The sequence below is a fragment of the Colias eurytheme genome, chromosome 31, assembly GCF_061535395.1.
Source record: "Colias eurytheme isolate Ceu_HAF_F1 chromosome 31, ilColEury1 Martin Lab GWU primary, whole genome shotgun sequence".
Taxonomy (NCBI): domain Eukaryota; kingdom Metazoa; phylum Arthropoda; class Insecta; order Lepidoptera; family Pieridae; genus Colias; species Colias eurytheme.
The window spans coordinates 368315-386325 of NC_143010.1; the positions used below are offsets into that span (position 1 = coordinate 368315).

Sequence of the window (18011 nt, forward strand, 5' to 3'; positions counted from 1 at the left end):
CGCGGCCACATGATATTTCATGCCTTTGTGTTGCCTATAATTAAAATTCTTTATGGGTGTGCTGAATTCTTTCGGATTATTAATGTGCCCCTATGACGTCACAGACCGCTGTCAAATTTTTGAACTGTCAAATTAATCAATGAAGGCTTGTGGGATGTGACGTGGTTAGGTTGGAAAGTGTGGGTTTTGTATGGCAATGTAATATGTAGTATGTTATTTTATATAATGGAACTTAATTGTATGAGTGTTGATACACAATTATATACAATTATACATAATATATAATATCATAAGCAGTAATGATTACATTTTTTGTGAACAAGTCAAGTTTGTAATATTCTAACTTCTGAAGTAATGAACCGATTTAAATAAATCAATTATTACCCTCTAATCCTAAATTATATAAGTTGTAGTTTTTAATTCTTGTTAATAACTGATGAAACTGTGGCCATCAGTGTTTTTAAAGCTTTGTAATTTTTATATAAGTTCAATCTCTACATTATACTAGCTGTGCCCCGCGGTTTAACCCGCATTGTTCCGCTCCTGTTGATCTTAGTGCGATGATATTATATAGCCTGTAGCCTTGCTAGATAAATGGGCTATCTAACGCGCTTATCTCAGGAACTACGGGTCTGATTTAAAAATTATTTCGGTGTTAGATAGCCCATTTATCGAGGAAGCCTATAGGCTATATATTACCAAGCTAAGACCAATATGAGTGGAGCAATGCCGGTAAAATCGCGGGGAACAGCTAGTTCAAACAAGCAGTCAAAGAAAAAAGCTCCGCTCTAAGTAACGTAGTTACGTAGGTATAAAATATAAACTATTGGTAAGAAGCTCTTATTTAAACATCACAAAGAGACACTTCAACTTGTATTTTAATAGAAAACTTACTTTAACATCACCCGTAATATAAAAAAGCAACTTTCACATGCCTAAATCCTTCGGGGACCAACCTTTTGCGAAATACGGTAGAAGCAAAAACAAAGTCTTTGAAGGTTACTAATAAATTAAATGATGGGGATTATGCTTAAAACTAAAAAGTCGAAAATCTTTTATAAAGGATTACATTTCATGACTTTCTGGAAGTCGGTAAAAGTGAAATAAAAAATACAACCATTGTTTAAACGCAGTTAGATATTTCATGGTGGTTCAAGTGTACCTATATGTCTTATTCTTTTTGGGAGTCCTTTTTAAATACGTCTTTTTATAGACTGTTATCGACAACATTTACAAGATTGACATAAGTAGGTATAGCATCAAAGTGTATACTTTTATTCCTTTTGTTATTGTGATAAAGAGAATGAAAATATAAAATCTTTAAATTTGTATTAAAATTATAATTCTACCATTTAAGAAATAACTTTTTATTGGTGAAAGTATTTTCCATTTCTTAAATGTAGATTTGTGTTTTTACAAGCTTTGCTCTATACTTACTATAACATCTATTATATACTAGAGGTCCGCCCCGGCTTCGCCCGTGGTACATATTTCGCAATAAAAGGTAGCCTATGTCCTTTCTCGGGTATCAAAATATCTCCATACCAAATTTCATGCAAATTGGTTCAGTAGTTTAGGCGTGATTGAGTAACAGACAGACAGACAGAGTTACTTTCGCATTTATAATATTAGTATGGATTGAAACCAGGTAAACTGTAATAAGTGTTTACAATATAAATGTAGACTAAAAAATAATAGTAATGTATCGAATGATATAAGAATAAGCCCCACGCACTGATTTTTATGCAAACTACATCGCAACGAAATTATGTTGCGTAATGCATGTGACAGGACTATATCGCCATCTCTCTCTAGCAATATAACCTTCAAAAATCACATGGCGCTTGCGAAAATTTCTTTTTTAATTGTGTATTTGTCAAACTCAAAAATCAAACATTTATTAATTATTCAATTAGTCTTGTTTTAGAAGCACTTTTGAATCGTCATAACATATTTTCAAAATTTACCACCGATTCGGAAAGCAGTATCTATGCCTATGGAGAAGAACCGGCAAGAAACTCCATGTCTTATTATTTAGTACATATTACAAATTTTAATGTCCGTTTGTCTCTTGTTTTCAAAATCATTTGATGAGATTCTGCATGGAGATAGCTGAAGATCGGAGGTCAATGGACTACCATATATTTTTTTTTTTAATTAAATCTAAATTTAAAATAGAAGCAAATGAAGTCGCGTGAAAATAAAACAGTCTTTCATTTAAAAAAGCATTTTAAAACCACTGTTTTTAAACTGCTTGTGATCTTACCTATTAACCACGCTTTTTGTAAGAGAGTTCAAGTCTAATAAAATAAATTAATTCGATTTGTGTGTATGTTATTTTAAACTACTATAATATAATGCTTATATCTATACTTTTTCCTATTAATATTATAAAGGCGAAAGTTTGTATGGATGTTTGTTACTCTTTCACGTAAAAACTACTGAACCGATTACAATGAAATTTAGCACACCTATGGAAGGTAACTTGGATTAACACATAGGGTAGGTTTTATCCCGGAAATCCCACGGGAACGGGAACTATGCGGGTTTTCCTTTGAAAACGCGGGCGAAGCCGCGGGCGGAAATCTAGTATATAATAAAGCTGAAGTCTTTGTAATTCAAATGCGTTAATCTCAGGAACTTCTGTTCCGATTTGAAAAATTCTTTCGGTGTTAAATAGCCCATTTATCGAGGAAGGCTATATATCATCGCGCTAAGACCAACAGGAGAGGAGCACTGCGGGTAAAACCGCACAGCACAGCTAGGTTAGAATGTAATTTAATGTATGTACATATGTGTATTTGTCTTCTTTCATATCTACAAAACAATGAAACACATTATGAGTTGTGATTTTGCTTCAAAAAAACATAGAAATGGATAAAAAAATTTACAGAAAGTTTTCGACAAGGTAATAAACGGGAAAGCTTAGGCTGATTAGATATTGTTTAGGTACTTGGTCATTTTGAAAAACTTAAATAATAAACAGCTGATTTTATACCGATCTGTTCAAACAAACAAACAATCTCTTCAGCTTTTTAATCTTAATCTTATATAAACCTATATAAAATTCTCGTGTCACAATGTTAGTCTGCATACTCCTCCGAAACGGGTGGACCGATTCTCATGAAATTTTCTGTGCATATCGGGTAAGTCTGAGAATCGGCCAACATCTATTTTTCATATTATGAACCACGGGCGAAGCCGGGGCGGACCGCTAGTATTAGTATAGATACTATGCTATTCCCTTCAGATTACAGTTAGTAAGTACATACTTTAATATATTAATTACTATAAGCGGTCTGCCCCGACTTCGCCCTTGGTACATATTTACGTTTTCTCTACATAAGAACCATCCTCGTACTTCAAGGAATATAATAAAAAAAGAATTATCGAAATTGGTTCAGCCGTTCTCGTGTTATGCGCTTACCAACACATTTTGCGATTCATTTTTATATATAAGACTAGCGGCCCGCCCCGGCTTCGCCCGTGGTACATATGAAAAATAGATGTTGGCCGATTCTCAGACTTACCCGATATGCACAGAAAATTTCATGAGAATCGGTCCACCCGTTTCGGAGGAGTATGCAGACTAACATTGTGACACGAGAATTTTATATATAAGATTTAATGCATACAAACCCTATTAAATAAGCACACTTCATATTATACCTTTAAAGTTACACATGCAGCCAAAAAAAGTTTCAAATTCCAAAGTTTTTGAACGAAAAGCGAAACGAAATGAAACATTAAGTACTTATTATCGTTCGCAAACCGACAAACAAACGCTATTCTTGAACGGATGTTTTGCTAGTTTCTGTGGTGTTGACAAACCCGAAGGCAGAGTGCTAACGAGCGAGCGAAACGCCGCGTTTTTTTGTAGTAACTATTTTAAGAAATGAGGAATGAATGAAGAAGGCTGGTTTAAGAATAATAATAAAATAAATTCACTCAACCCAAATTACCATTACCAAATTCAAATTCAAAGTTGAATTTTACCATTACCAAAGAAAGAAATAATAGAAAACCTTTGATATCTAATGTTTGTTAGAGAGATTTCAACAGAAGTTTTTTTTAGAAATAATGATTTAGTGTATGTACATTTTTTATTTCTGTCAGTTTCAATAAACATAGAAACAAGTCGATGATTATGCGAGCAAAACTTTTTAATACTTATATAAAAACACTAGCTGTGCACCGCGGTTTCCCCCGCATTGCTCTGTTGGTCTTAGCGTGATGATATATAGCCTATAGCCTTCCTCGATAAATGGCCAAATGGGCTATCTAACACCGAAAGAATTTTTCAAATCGGACCAGTAGTTCCTGAGATTAGCGCGTTCAAACAAACAAACAAACTCTTCAGCTTTATAATATATCAAAACATGTCAAGAAGGAAAACTGAGTACCTATAAAAACCTAGTGATTATATTTATTTACTACTATCTTTCCGCCCGCGGCTTTACCCGCGTTATAAAAAATAACTTGCATAGTCCTCGTTCCTGTGGAATTTACGGGATAAATACTATCCTATTTGTTAATCCAACTTACCCTCTATGTGTGTGCTAAATTTCATGAAAATTGGTTGAGCAGTTTTTACGTCAAGGCGTAATAAACAAACATACAAACTTTCGCATTTAAATAATATTAGTAGGACGATAGTATCTTAAAATCTATATCTAAACGGCTAAACGCTCGTGTATAAAAAGCCTTCCATTTCTCAGAGGCTGTCGATATTGATACTGTTACTTAGGTAATAAGCAAACTTACTTAGTAAGTTAACTATTTCATGGTACCGCATGTCATTGACCTTAGAGTTCACACTAAAATATAATGCTAATATGGTAAGCTTCCAACTGCGATGTTTTTTGGTTTTTCTCAATAATCTCTTTTATGTTTTAGTGATGACAAAAATAAGCATTGTTCTACTACAAGGTTCCCTAAATGTATTATATAAATTCATTCGATAAATTCAAATCTTGAAACGTTAAAAATAGACAGACAGACATTATCGAATTGTTATTAGTAACATGTAAAAGATATAAATGCAGATATTAGAATTTAGCTTGAATTAAGTAACTGATTTTATTTTAAAATTGATTGCTAACGGTCCGTAAGATTTTGAGATGTTTAAATAATTTTATTAGCTTTTATTCGCATTTTATTATCAAATGCTTAAATAGCGTATAAGTTCTATCTATATATATCTTAATAATAATATTATGTCGGACTACCTTTCCGCCCGAGGTTTCGCCCGCGTTTTCAAAGAAAAACCCGCATAGTTCCCGTTCTCGTGGGATTTCCGGGCTAAAACCTATCCTATGTGTTAATCCAAGTTACACTCTATATGTGTGCTTAATTTCATTGTAATCGGTTCTGTAGTATTTGCGTGAAAGAGTAACAAACACACACATACACATCCCCAAAAACTTTCGCATTTATAATATTAGTAGGATAGGATCTTAAAAGTGTAAATATTTTTTTACATTTCCATTTTTGCTACCTCAAAATTAAACTTCAAATGCTGTCTACAACTACTTATCACTTAAGTATGCATTATTCAGTATCCCACACACAAAAAAAAGAGATTCCGAAAACTTAATTCAATACCGTTATGTGCATACCAAAGCCAAACTGCCAAACGCCATTGTAGTCAAGTGTCAAAAAATTGGCGCCAAACAAAATCGGATACTTGTACCAGCACAAATACCATAGACTATAAAAGGTACATAGACTATAGATGGAGTATGTTTGCGTCTTCAATTCGCATTATTGTGAGAAAAATGTACTCTTTGTTGTTTATTTTCGTGTTTTGTAAGAAACGGAAGCGGCGCGCGTGATTGCTCCATTAAGGCTTGCAAAAGGCTTTCGCATGAAATATATGAATGAGTTTTAGTTTGAATAAACTAATCGTTTGACAAAACACTTGTGTGGTGAATGAAGGTTTGCTTTTGATTAGGGTGGGATTGACTGGTATCTTCGAATTAAATTTTACTATGAATTACAGTTTTGAGATCAGTGAAATTAATTATTTTTTGGACTTTGATAAATTCACTATACTTACTTATTTATTTTAATAATGTATTAAGTACGATTATTTCGTCAAATAATTAATAAAAAAAATTAAATGAAGCTTGATAATAATTATTATTTTTTGTTCCTTATTCCTGTTGTATTTTTTTTTCGAAACTGATTCAGCCCTTTTTGGTAGATACTGTCTTAATATCAGTTCTTGTTCTAAACAAAGACTATTTAATTAAAAAACTAACATTTTTCAGTAAATGCTGAAAATTATAGTATGTGTATAGCAAAATTGTATGTATTATTTTCTGTTACCTTAGTCTGTTACCTACAGCTTCGGCATTGGTTCAATTTTATTACGAACTAGCTTTCCGCCCGCGGTTTCGCCCGCTTTGTCTAAAACCTAATAAATTATATACTGAATCCTTCCTCTGGAATTACACTATCTATTAAAAAAAACGCATCAAAAGCCGTTGCGTAGTTTTAAAGATTTAAATCTTATATATAAAAATGAATCGCAAAATGTGTTGGTAAGCGCATAACTCGAGAACGGCTGAACCGATTTCGATAATTCTTTTTTTATTATGTTCCTTGAAGTACGAGGATGGTTTTTATGTAGAGAAAACGTAAATATTATATACCACGGGCGAAGCCGGGGCGGACCGCTAGTCTTATATATAAAAATGAATCGCAAAATGTGTTGGTAAGCGCATAACTCGAGAACGGCTGAACCGATTTCGATAATTCTTTTTTTATTATATTCCTTGAAGTACAAGGATGGTTCTTATGTAGAGAAAACGTAAACATGTACCACGGGCGAGGCCGGGGCGGACCGCTAGTAAATAAATAAACGTTTATTGTCAACATAACACAAATACACCAGAGCATGAGATTTTACACAATATAAACATTTAGCAACCTGCAACACACATATAATACAAACATTAAATTATTTATCATACAAATTTAAGCATACAAAGAGACATAGGGACAGAGAAAGCGACTTTGTTTTATACTGTGTAGTGAAACCACGTAATATATTTATATCAAACATAATAATATAATGTTTGTTGTTTTTTTACAGGTTTTATTTCATCATCAAGAAAGCAAGAGACGTGTTTTTACATACTTACGTATTTATAAGTACCGCAGAATGATGAGCACTTTTAACACTCATTTAGAACCAAAAAAAATTGCAATAAGTAAATTGTGATTTGTGGGTTTTTTCTAAAAAGGACAGGAAGAGGAGGGTCTATAGGCCTTTGGGAATACTCATCTTTATCCATAATTATGTATATGTTACAGTCATCTGGTTGAATCTGCTATTTGATAGAATGACTAGCGCGTTCGTTGAATGACGACTGACTAAATCAACATTCGTCCTAGTCATTCAATTAAATATCAGATTCAACCTGATGATGGTGACATATACCATAATATTATTAAAGTATTATGTTTGTTTGTGTTTATTTTGTATGGAATGAGCGCAGATACGAATTACAAGCCGATTTTATATCAATCGTTTTATTTATTAAGCTATTGCATAGCTTCTATCGCGAGCCTTGAGCGCGGGGACCGAATCAAGAAATTCCGTAACGAAAAAACCTCACGCTCCCCACTCCGACGGGCTCGGAGGTGTGGCTTGAAGACATGCTATGCAATAGCTTTACCGCGGCAGTCCCCGAGTGCCACACGTTTTTTTTTTTAATTTATTATTATGAATTCAAATTCAAATTCGAAATAATTTATTGTGATCATAGTTATTGTGAGAGTTATTATGTAGGTAAATTAAAATTAAAAGTTATCGATGATATTTGGCCTATTTTTAACTTACTTCAAAAAAAAGGATCAATTTGGCCGGTATATTTATGAGCATTTTTGTCTATACTCAATGACTAAATTGAAATGTAGCAAGTAACTTTGATTCACTTCCCGGTAACCTATTGAGCTGAAATTTTGTATACGTTTGTAAATTCGATAGCGATAAAACATTAACATGACATAGAGCTGATTTGACGGTGCTACGTGCTACGGAAACCTAGAAAACAATAAAACTAACAACTTCATGAAATTGTTCAATTTTTTATTCAAATAAAAACCTTTTTCTTTATTTTATCAGCGAAATTATTAGTGTAACCGAATGCTTTATACACTTTTGCTTTTAAAATAGCTTCTTCGTTACTATAACTCGAATAAGTGTCTGCTTTCCGAACTATATGTCTTCGTTTATCCCTATATACTTCTAATCCATTTTCTTTCCCATGTACTAAAGCATCTAAAACGTTAGCTTTCAAATATTTCTCATCACTACTGTAATCAGAATTATCATGCATTTTTCTGAAATTTGATTGTTTCTTATTTACTTTGTTGGCAGTTTTTATCAAATCACGATACACCATCATTGGTTTTTGAACGGTTGTTTCGTATTCGATATTTTTGTCAATACCTTGATACTTTTTATTGAAACTTTTACGATATTCATTTCTTATATTTTCATTGAAACTGTCTCTGAAATCTTTAATTTCAGTGTGTCTAGATGATTTAATTTCTTCAATCGTATCTTTATTAGTATTTATATCGCTATTAATAGATGCGCCATCATCATATTTATAATTAAAATTGTCTCTGAAACCATCTTTTATTTTACCATATCTAGATGATTTTATTTCAATAGTATCTTCATTCGTATTTATCCTGCTAGTTTCACTTATTTCATCACTTATAGATGAACAAGTTTCATCACCTTTATCAACATAATATCGTCTCATCCATGGATATAATTTGGTTGTAGTTGTACTGGGTGTCGTTGTTTTCATTTTGTACAAGTTTTTAAACACATGCTTTCTCCAATAGTATTTACTTCGATGCATTGTTGGTTTTATTGTGGTGGTTGTGGTTGTAGTTGTGGTTGTTTTGCCGCGTTTCGTGCCGATTATTCTTTCGCTTTCTCGAATTTTCTGGAAAAAAGATAAGTGAATTAGAGGTATGTAGAATGAAAGTTTTACTACTAAATTCATTCAGAAAGGTAAATAATTTAAATTATGATAAATAATAGGATGTGTCTGCTGGGATCAAACTTCTCACATCACAGATTATATACATACGATTAGCATTTCCTATTATAGTTGATAGCAAATGCTAATCGTAGATAAGTGGGGACGATCCACTGTATATTTATTATCAATGCATAAATATTGTCGAGTTTTATTTAGAGTTGCTTGATTGTCAGATTTTAAGCCTCCGCAAATGCTGAAAGGCGGTGATACTGCTTATTACCAGAGGAACTACCAGCTCCTTTGCTAACAAACATAAATAAACACATATAAGAAATGACTGTCTCCTTTTCCATAACATTACCTTCCATTTCTTCTTATACCGCCTTTGCTTCTTCTTCAGCATCCTATTTATCGATACATTTCTGAAGTAACTCAAGTCGGTCACAACAAACTCAGTTGTCGCCGCGAAACGAAAGTTCCTGTAATTCCTAAATCTTCTGGTGGCTTGTCCACGTCTGAATAGGTTTCGGAGACGCTTTTGAGGTTTCCTTTGTAGTCCTGTAAAATTTAATTATTATTTAAAGATATGAGACATTGTTATTTGCCCATTTAAACGTCTCAAAACATGTATGTATTGAGAAATCTATCCCTATAGCGATATTTAAGATCCTACTAATATTATAAATGCGAAAGTTTGTGAGGCTGTGTGTGTGTGTGTTTGTTACTCTTTCACGCAAATATTACTGTACCGATTACAATGAAATTTAACACACATATAGAGGGTAACTTGAATTAACACATAGGCTAGGTTTTATCTCGGAAATCCCACTGGAACGGGAACTATGCGGGTCTTGCGGGTTCTCCTTTGATAACGCAGGCGAAGCCGCGGGCGGAAATCTAGTAAGATATAAAAGAGTACAATTTATTAAGCTATCATTGATTGAATAATCTTCTTCAATCCAAAATCAACATAATATAAAATACAATTGTCGTCGAAGATTACTTTTGCTTACAAATAAAAAATTTAATCGATTTTATTAACAAGTCGCTCGCCCTGATTTCACTCGAAGATGATCTACTACAACTATAAAGTATACCTTTACCTCTGTAAATATTAATATAGATTCATTTAATAAGTAAATGCCAAATCTACAATTCAAGAAACCAAAATAAACTCACGTCTAAAATAATTCTTCATTGGTATGAACGTAATGCCGCTCCTGCGCTGCATAGGTCCCGGGTTAATATTCACATTTTTAGATATTACATTTTCTATTTCAAGCATTAACAATTGCTCCTTATGAGTTCCCTTTATCCTTGAATACGGTATAAAAAGTACAGCTTCAATCAATTCTTGCACAATTTCATGTTCGTTTTTTGTTGTGTTCGGGAAATCATCTATATTGGCGATACAAGTTATGACGTTTAAGGCATCTTCGTCTGTATATATGTTGTCTATAAGGTCCATAATTGCGTTCACTTCTGGGTTTAGTGTTGATTTTCGTGTTGTTAGAGCGAAGTTTAGGAGGGATGCTTGCGCTATGAGAAATTTTATCATTGTTAGATTGTTAGTAATATTCTCTTTTATTATTGTCCAAATCGGGTAAGTACAAATGCGTAAGTAGTTCTTTTCCTAATAGCTTTGAAATTAGACCTTTTTTCGATATCAAAATAATACAATACAATTAATATCGTTCAAACGTATCTTTACAATAATTTACAGACACAACATTTGACAAATTAGAAAATACTGCAATACCTAATATTTATAGTGCATCTGAATCTACCTATCTTTTAATATTATGAAGAGATTGTTTGTTTGTTTGAACACGCTAATCTCAGGAACTACTGGTCCGATTTGAAAAATTCTTTCAGTGTTAGATAGCCCATTTATCGAGGAAGGCTATAATACATCACCACGAGATCCACAGGAACGGAGCAGTGCGGGTAAAACCGGCACAGCAAGTGCAAAATTATATTATTTGACAAATAAATAAATTTTGAATACTTACATTGTACTAGATCGGCGGGAGACAAAGCCATCATTTGGGCCAAAGCTTCTACTGTGTAGATTCCAACAGGACCAAACATCCCGAAACGATTTGCTCTGTTTAATCTGAAATATTAATTAAACTTACCATTAAATGTACGAATCCTACTATCTATACTTCTATACTAATCTATATACTAATATTATAAAGAGGAAAGGTTTGTAATTATAATTATACTAGCGGTCCGCCCCGGCTTCGCCCGTGGTACATGTTTACATTTTCTCTACATAAGAACCATCCTCGTACTTCAAGGAATATAATAAAAAAAGAATTATCGAAATCGGTTCAGCCGTTCTCAAGTTATGCGCTTACCAACACATTTTGGGATTCATTTTTATATTATAGAAAGAATGTATGTATGTATGTATGGTTTTCACGCATTAACTACTGGACCGATTTCAAAAATTCTTTCACCATTAGAAAGCTGCATCTTCACTGAGCAACATAGGCTACGTTTTATCCCGAAAATCCCACGGGAACGGGAACTATGCGGGTTTTTCTTTGAAAACGCGGGCGAGGCCGCATGCGGAAAGCTAGATATAAATATGAAAGTTTGTATGTTTGTTTGTTATTTCTTCACGCAAAAACTGCTAAGCCGATTTTCATGAAATTTAGCATACAGAGGGTAACTTTTTCTAACTTTTTCTGAAAACGCGGGCAATGTCGCGGGCGGAATGCTATTTTTAAATAATAACAAACAGAAACTCTCCTACCGCATAATCTCCGTGTTGAAAGCTGTCAACAGCAGATGCAGATCACCCTCATCCTTGGAAGCTACCACTCGTGTTAAAGATATCATCGTGGTGGTGAAAAAGCCAAACTTCAAGGTCTCTGTGAGGTCTTTCACTTCCCAGACGATTGGATGGATTGTAGATGATGGTGGAATAATTTGGGAAGCGTCTGAAATTGAATTATCTTAGCGTGATGATATATACCCTATAGCCTTGCTCGATAAATGGGCTATCCAACGAAATAATTTTTCAAATCGGACCAGTAGTTCCTGAGATTAGCGCGTTCAAACAAACAAACAAACTCTTCAGCTTTATAATATTTTACGAAATACAACTTACTTTATCTATTAATTTATTGCTTCGTCTATTTAAAACTTACTTTCAACAGTTACATCCGGAGTAATCAACAACTCAGCTTGATGTGTTGTTGTCAAATAATTGTACAATAGTTCATCTAAATCGGTATCATTTAGAGGCGCTATACTACTAGCTGTAACTGTAGTAGTTTCTATCACTTTAGTAGTATCTGTTGCACTTTCAGTAGCATTTGTTGTTGAATTATCTGTATCACTAAATATAGTATTATCTATAGTTGTATCATTCGCGATAGTATCTTTTACATTGGAATCTAAAGTCACATTAGTAGTTTCTGTAGTAACACTTGAAGTGACAGTCGCTAGAGGTGTAGTAGACGTTACTACTATAGTTGACGTAGTTGTAGTTGAACTAGATACTGTAGTACTAGCCGTATTTATAATGTCATAAACAGATAGTGTAGATGTCTCCCAATCGTCGTAGCTGTAGTCAAATACGTTGTTTTTTCGTAATGTGCCTGGTGTATTCATGGAATTAGCTGAAACGGAGGAATGAAAATATAAGAAACATAAGTTTAAATTAAATATTATTAGATACTACGCTGGTCAGAGATTTAAGACACTCATTTGACAGCTGCGGGCATTTAATTACGGCATTTCTTATATTATTGTCAGGGCCGAATAAAACAAGCTATCCTACAATCTATATATTTTTTGGTATATTTCACTGAAAAACTGATGGAAAACTCATATGTAGATGTTTTTCAATGATCAAAATGTAATTTATAATATTAAAAAACAATTTGGCACTTTAGGTGGAAAACTATGCGAATCCTAACACTCTTTTTTTGCTATTCTATATCTATCTATATACTTACTAGCGGCCCGCCCCAGCGTCGCCCTCGGTACATATGAAAAATAGATGTTGGCCGATTCTCAGACTTACCCGATATGCACAGAAAATTTCATGAGAATCGGTCCACCCGTTTCGGAGGAGTATGCAGACTAACATTGTGACACGAGAATTTTATATATAAGAAGATATAAAAATAAAAATGAAACCCGTTTTGCGTTGTCATCAGGCGTAAATGGGTGGACCGATTTGGATAATTCTTTTTTTATTATATTCCTTGAAGTACGAGGATGGTTCTTATGGAAAGAAAACATAAACATGTACCACGGGCGAAGCCGGGGCGGACCGCTAGTTTTAAATAAATGTAGAGTTTTTTTCAGGTCATGGATAAGTTGAAATTGACTGTAGAATTATTATGTAACATGAAAATTGAAAATGAAAATAAAAATAATACCGTAAGTAAAATCAATAGAACCAAACACAAAAATATAGTATAACCACGTGAATTCAAAAGACATTTGATTTAAACATAACATATAAATATTTTTATATCTTGATAATATTTATTGTTGCATTTATTATTTGATTCAACTACTATGGACGTTGGATAAAATTTGTTTGTACATACGTATGTTTTTTTAACAATTTTTCAAAAAATTTCACTGTAGATTTTTACCTTATTTTCATAAAACCTTAACAGTCATCCATCCATACAATTTACAAACATTCACCCTCAACTTTCATCCATACAATTTTTAAACATCTTTGACCTTCATAATATAAGTAACTAGCTGCGTTCCGCGGTTTCACCCGCGTGGCTCCGCTCCTGTGAGTCTTAGCTTAATGATATATAGCCTTCCTCGATGAATGGGCTATCTAACGACTAACACCGAAAGAATTTTTCAAATCGGACCAGTAGTTCCTGAGGTTAGCGCGTTCAAACAAACAAACTCTTCAGCTTTATAATATTAGTATAGATAAGATGGCATACTAAGGATAAAATTTCAGTTCTTGGACTATACCTGATCGTCCTGCATATAGGAGTAGGTACTAAAAATTATTTAAAGTTTATGATTCTTATGATTTTAAATCTCCTTTAAAACCTTAAATTTTCTTTCTAGAGAAACGACTGTAAGTAACTGTAAGAAACACAGATGTACAGAGACCGGAGTAAAATGTTAGTTTCACATTATGTTAACCAGTATAAAACATGATTTTATTGTTGATATTGGCTTTAATGCAATTCGGTATATTTTTTTTTATTTTAATAATTTATCCGACCAGACAGTCCTTGCTAGTTGCGTAGTACGAATCGAAGCAAATAAATAATTTTATGTGGTTTTCCTTTCTATAATAAAAAAGAAAGGAAAACATGTTTTTCAGCACTTTTATACGTACATTGTACAAGTTTTTAAATTACGTTATAATATTATAATAATATTATAATGAGGAAAAGTTTGTATGTACCTATGTATGGTTTTCACGCATAAACTACTGGACCGAATTTGATGAAATTTGGCGCAGACAATCTTTAGACCCTGAGAAAGAACATAGGCTCCCTTTTTTTGCGAAATATGTACCACGGGCGAAGCCGGGGCGGACCGCTAGTTACGTTAATTGTAAAATGTGAAAATTTCCTTTAGGTGAGATAATAATTAACTAAACTTTTTATTTTTTTGCAGATCCTCTGGAATGTTCAAAACCAAGAAGTGTTAACCTAGCACTCGAAACTGTACTAGAATTCGACAAAGATGCCGACATAGCCTTACTAGATACAGTACAAGGCTTCCTAACTAAAGTAAAATCAACTATAGAAGAAACTAGATTGAATGCAGATACTAGAAGAACGAATTCTGTCTCATTTACTGATATTTTAGAGCAACTGTTATTCATATTACAATCCTACAATGAAATAGACTTCACGACTCTATTAGAAAGTATATTTGAAGAAATAAACAACATTGATTTGAGTAATTGTGATAATGACGATGAAGAAACAAACTTTCTAAGCTTTTTACACGACCGATTGGCTGATATCATGAAAACTCCATTAAGTGATGTTAGAAGGAATTTAGATGATGTTTTACGAAAGATGAGAGATGATGAATACAAAAAGGAAAGCGCTTTGTTCAGTTTTCTTGATACCTTCTTAAAGAAGAGGTCGCAAGATAAATTTCAAAATATTTTAAATCATTTGCAATTGTTTAGAAGGCATCAGAATGGAGCTAATGTAAACTTACGATCAATCGTAAGAAAAAGCATTAATTTGGTGATAACAGATTACTATTGTCAATTAGATAGAGGACAAAGACGGGAAATAAAACAATTAGTGAAACCCTTCTTGAGTAGCAAATCAAAAATTAAATCAAAGAGGTTAAAAAAGAAATCGAAATTACGAATTGAGATAAGAGATAGAACGAAGAAAACACCACTTTTTAAAAATAAATATAAACATTCTAAATTACAACACATAAGAGATAAAAGTGAACATACTACAGAGGAAGATGATTCAAAAACAATACAGATATATAAACCTTTTAGAGGTGTCCAAAAAACAAAAGACGATAACAGTAAATTCATACAATCTTTTTTTAATAAACATGATAGAGAAAGTATTAATTCTCAAAAGATAAAGGTTAAAACAGAATTTGACAATGAAAGTGAAATACCTATTGAAGGAAGCAAAGAATTTATTAAAATAAGAAAAAGAAAAGCAAAAACAACTAAACAGTCTAAAAGGGAGTACGATAAACTAAACGAATATAAAAGCAGAGAATCCGACGAATATAAGAAGAAACGTAAACGATTTAAAATTAAAAATGGAAGAACATCAAAATCCAAACAGGAAAATCAAATAATAAAGAGTACACAAAATTTACAACTAGTATCAAGACATGCAAATTCAGAAAAAAATATAAATAAGGAATTGTTACAAAAGCTTCTGTCAAAGAATGATGATACTGAGTATGGAAGCAAATCAAATGATGAACTACCAGTGTGGAAGAAATATACAAAGAAACGTGCAACAAATAAATTAAAAACATTCATAACTCTATATCCTGAACGAATTGATATTTATAGAGCTAATACTATTACAGAGAGAGGAGAAAAAGAATTAGATGCTGAAAGAAAAAGATTCACGATTGAACCTGATAAAGACAGTAAAGATACTTATAAAATTATTACCACGCATGCTGAAATAGACATTGATATAGACAAGTCTTTAATACAACCGGATTCGTTTTTTAAAAGTATTTATCCAGAAAACAAGAGGTAAGCAATGAATAAATTAAATAGTTAAGGGCTGATTTTTCAATCCTTGGTTAAAACTTTTCGTCGAATAATGTATATAAAACTACCATTATAAAACCGTATTCTAATTGCCCGTATTTGACAGCTTACGTGACATTTTAATATTATCGTGTAATACTTTATTGGACGGATAAGTTTTATCCAAGCATTGAAAAATCGGCCCTAAGTCGAACACTCTATTCGTAATGATGATAATGAAACGATTAGAACTTTTTAACTATTTTATTGTCATGTGTTTAACTGTATTTTTTATTATCTTTCAGGTACAAGGAATCATCTCAAAGAAAACAGCGTAGAAAGAAAACGAAACAACGCACTAAATCGAAGATGGATAATGTTTTTAGAGGCAATGAAAATAACGCTCATACATTAATAGAATCTTCAAGCACAACTGGTGCAAATTATGACAGTGACTCCGTGGAGTATTTTGGCAGTCTATACAATCATAACAATAAAAACAAAGAAATTAAAGGTTACAGAAAAAGTAATGACAAAGACGAGCTTAAAATTACAACTACAGTTGTTCCAGACAATATTACAACTGTTTCTACTGATAAAGCAGAAAATGTAACTAATCCAGCAAAATATGAAACTAAATATAATTCACAAAGTGAAGAAGTAACAGAAACGTTTGGAACGTTAGCATTTTGGGATGGCACGAACGAACCATCCACCATAAAACTAGACGATGTAACTGAAAATTTAGAGATTCTCAATGCAACTAATATAACAACAAAATATTTTAAAATACCTGAAGAGGAGAAACTGCAATTGAATGTATCTACAACTGAAATAGTTTTTCGAAGCCAAGATTTAAACGATACGAGAGATAGCAGGAAAAGTTCATTTGTAAATGATACTTTTAACTTTAATGTAACAGAAGCAAAGAGTTCTAATTTAAGCAATATAAATGTTACTAGTGAACTGAATAACATAATAAGTACAACTACTGTTAAAGAAAATAATGCTATCAATAAGATAAATGAAACAATAGCAACAAAGGCTACAAAACCATTTTTGAGACGGTATTTGGATAATATAGCAATAAACGAAGTAGACGATGACAAGAAGACGAGAATAAAAAGTAAAATTCAAGAGGATTTAAAAAAGCTGTTCATGATCCCAACTTCGAAAACTACACTAAAGGATCCCATCGATGAACTGGAGGAAGCGTTTAATTTGTAACGATTTTAGAAAATAAAATTTTTTTAATAAACAAGTCTTTTCCATTTCATTCCCTACTTTGGATTTTCAGTAGTCAATAGCTTAGGTAGAGATTGTCTAATCTAAAAATGAACGCCCCTCCACTAAACTTAATTGTTTCAATGTGTGAGGACAAATAATTATTGAACCACTTTATATGTGTGCGCGCGTCGATTCTACTGCAAACTTTGACTTTCGCGCACTGATTTGTCAACTAATCGGGCGATCAGTTCAGGTGCCTAGCATTGTATGGCGGGGAGAGCGCGCTATGTACGGAATGACACGTCCGTTCTGTCGTGCATCGCGTCATTTATGCACTAGTTGGCCAACTGGTCCTGTCGTTCGGGCATGGACGGGACTGGAGGACTGAACGACCAATGAGGCAGACCAATTTGTGTGTATTGCGTCTATACACGTACTTTGAATGTGAGCGTAAACACAGTGGAGGGGCGTTCATTTTTAGATTAGACAATCTCTAGCAATAGACGAATCTATCATGATCAATTTGAAATTCAGACAAAGTAAATAAAAAAAAA

General features: G+C 32.9%; 2 protein-coding genes across 2 annotated transcripts; one reads left to right on the top strand and one right to left on the bottom strand.

The window, feature by feature from the left end:
• Positions 1-7877: 7877 nt before the first annotated feature.
• On the bottom strand, positions 7878-12638 carry LOC149895307 (uncharacterized). Its single transcript, XM_090119119.1, has 6 exons — positions 12173-12638; positions 11776-11962; positions 11024-11127; positions 10191-10550; positions 9373-9569; positions 7878-8972 (listed from the first exon to the last, which is right to left on the bottom strand). Exons 1-6 carry the CDS (start codon positions 12636-12638, stop codon positions 8103-8105), a joined length of 2184 nt encoding a protein of 727 aa, XP_089975245.1. The 3' UTR covers positions 7878-8102.
• Positions 12639-14170: 1532 nt separating this feature from the next.
• LOC149895308 (uncharacterized) lies at positions 14171-17465 on the top strand. The gene is made up of 3 exons (XM_090118754.1): positions 14171-14207; positions 14643-16233; positions 16536-17465. Exons 1-3 carry the CDS (start codon positions 14171-14173, stop codon positions 17455-17457), a joined length of 2550 nt encoding a protein of 849 aa, XP_089974880.1. The 3' UTR covers positions 17458-17465.
• Positions 17466-18011: the final 546 nt, after the last annotated feature.

Bases quoted from the DNA above. Each gene is read 5' to 3' on its own strand.
- LOC149895308 (XM_090118754.1), top strand. From the start codon at position 14,171: ATGATTTTATTGTTGATATTGGCTTTAATGCAATTCG. The intron at 14,208-14,642 runs GTATATTTTTTT...ATTTTTTTGCAG, and splicing joins ATTGGCTTTAATGCAATTCG to ATCCTCTGGAATGTTCAAAA. The intron at 16,234-16,535 runs GTAAGCAATGAA...ATTATCTTTCAG, and splicing joins ATTTATCCAGAAAACAAGAG to GTACAAGGAATCATCTCAAA.
- LOC149895307 (XM_090119119.1), bottom strand. From the start codon at position 12,638: ATGAATACACCAGGCACATTACGAAAAAACAACGTATTTGACTACAGC. The intron at 10,551-11,023 runs GTAAGTATTCAA...AATTTCTCATAG, and splicing joins TCCCGCCGATCTAGTACAAT to CGCAAGCATCCCTCCTAAAC. The intron at 8,973-9,372 runs GTAATGTTATGG...TCTTTTTTCCAG, and splicing joins GGTATAAGAAGAAATGGAAG to AAAATTCGAGAAAGCGAAAG.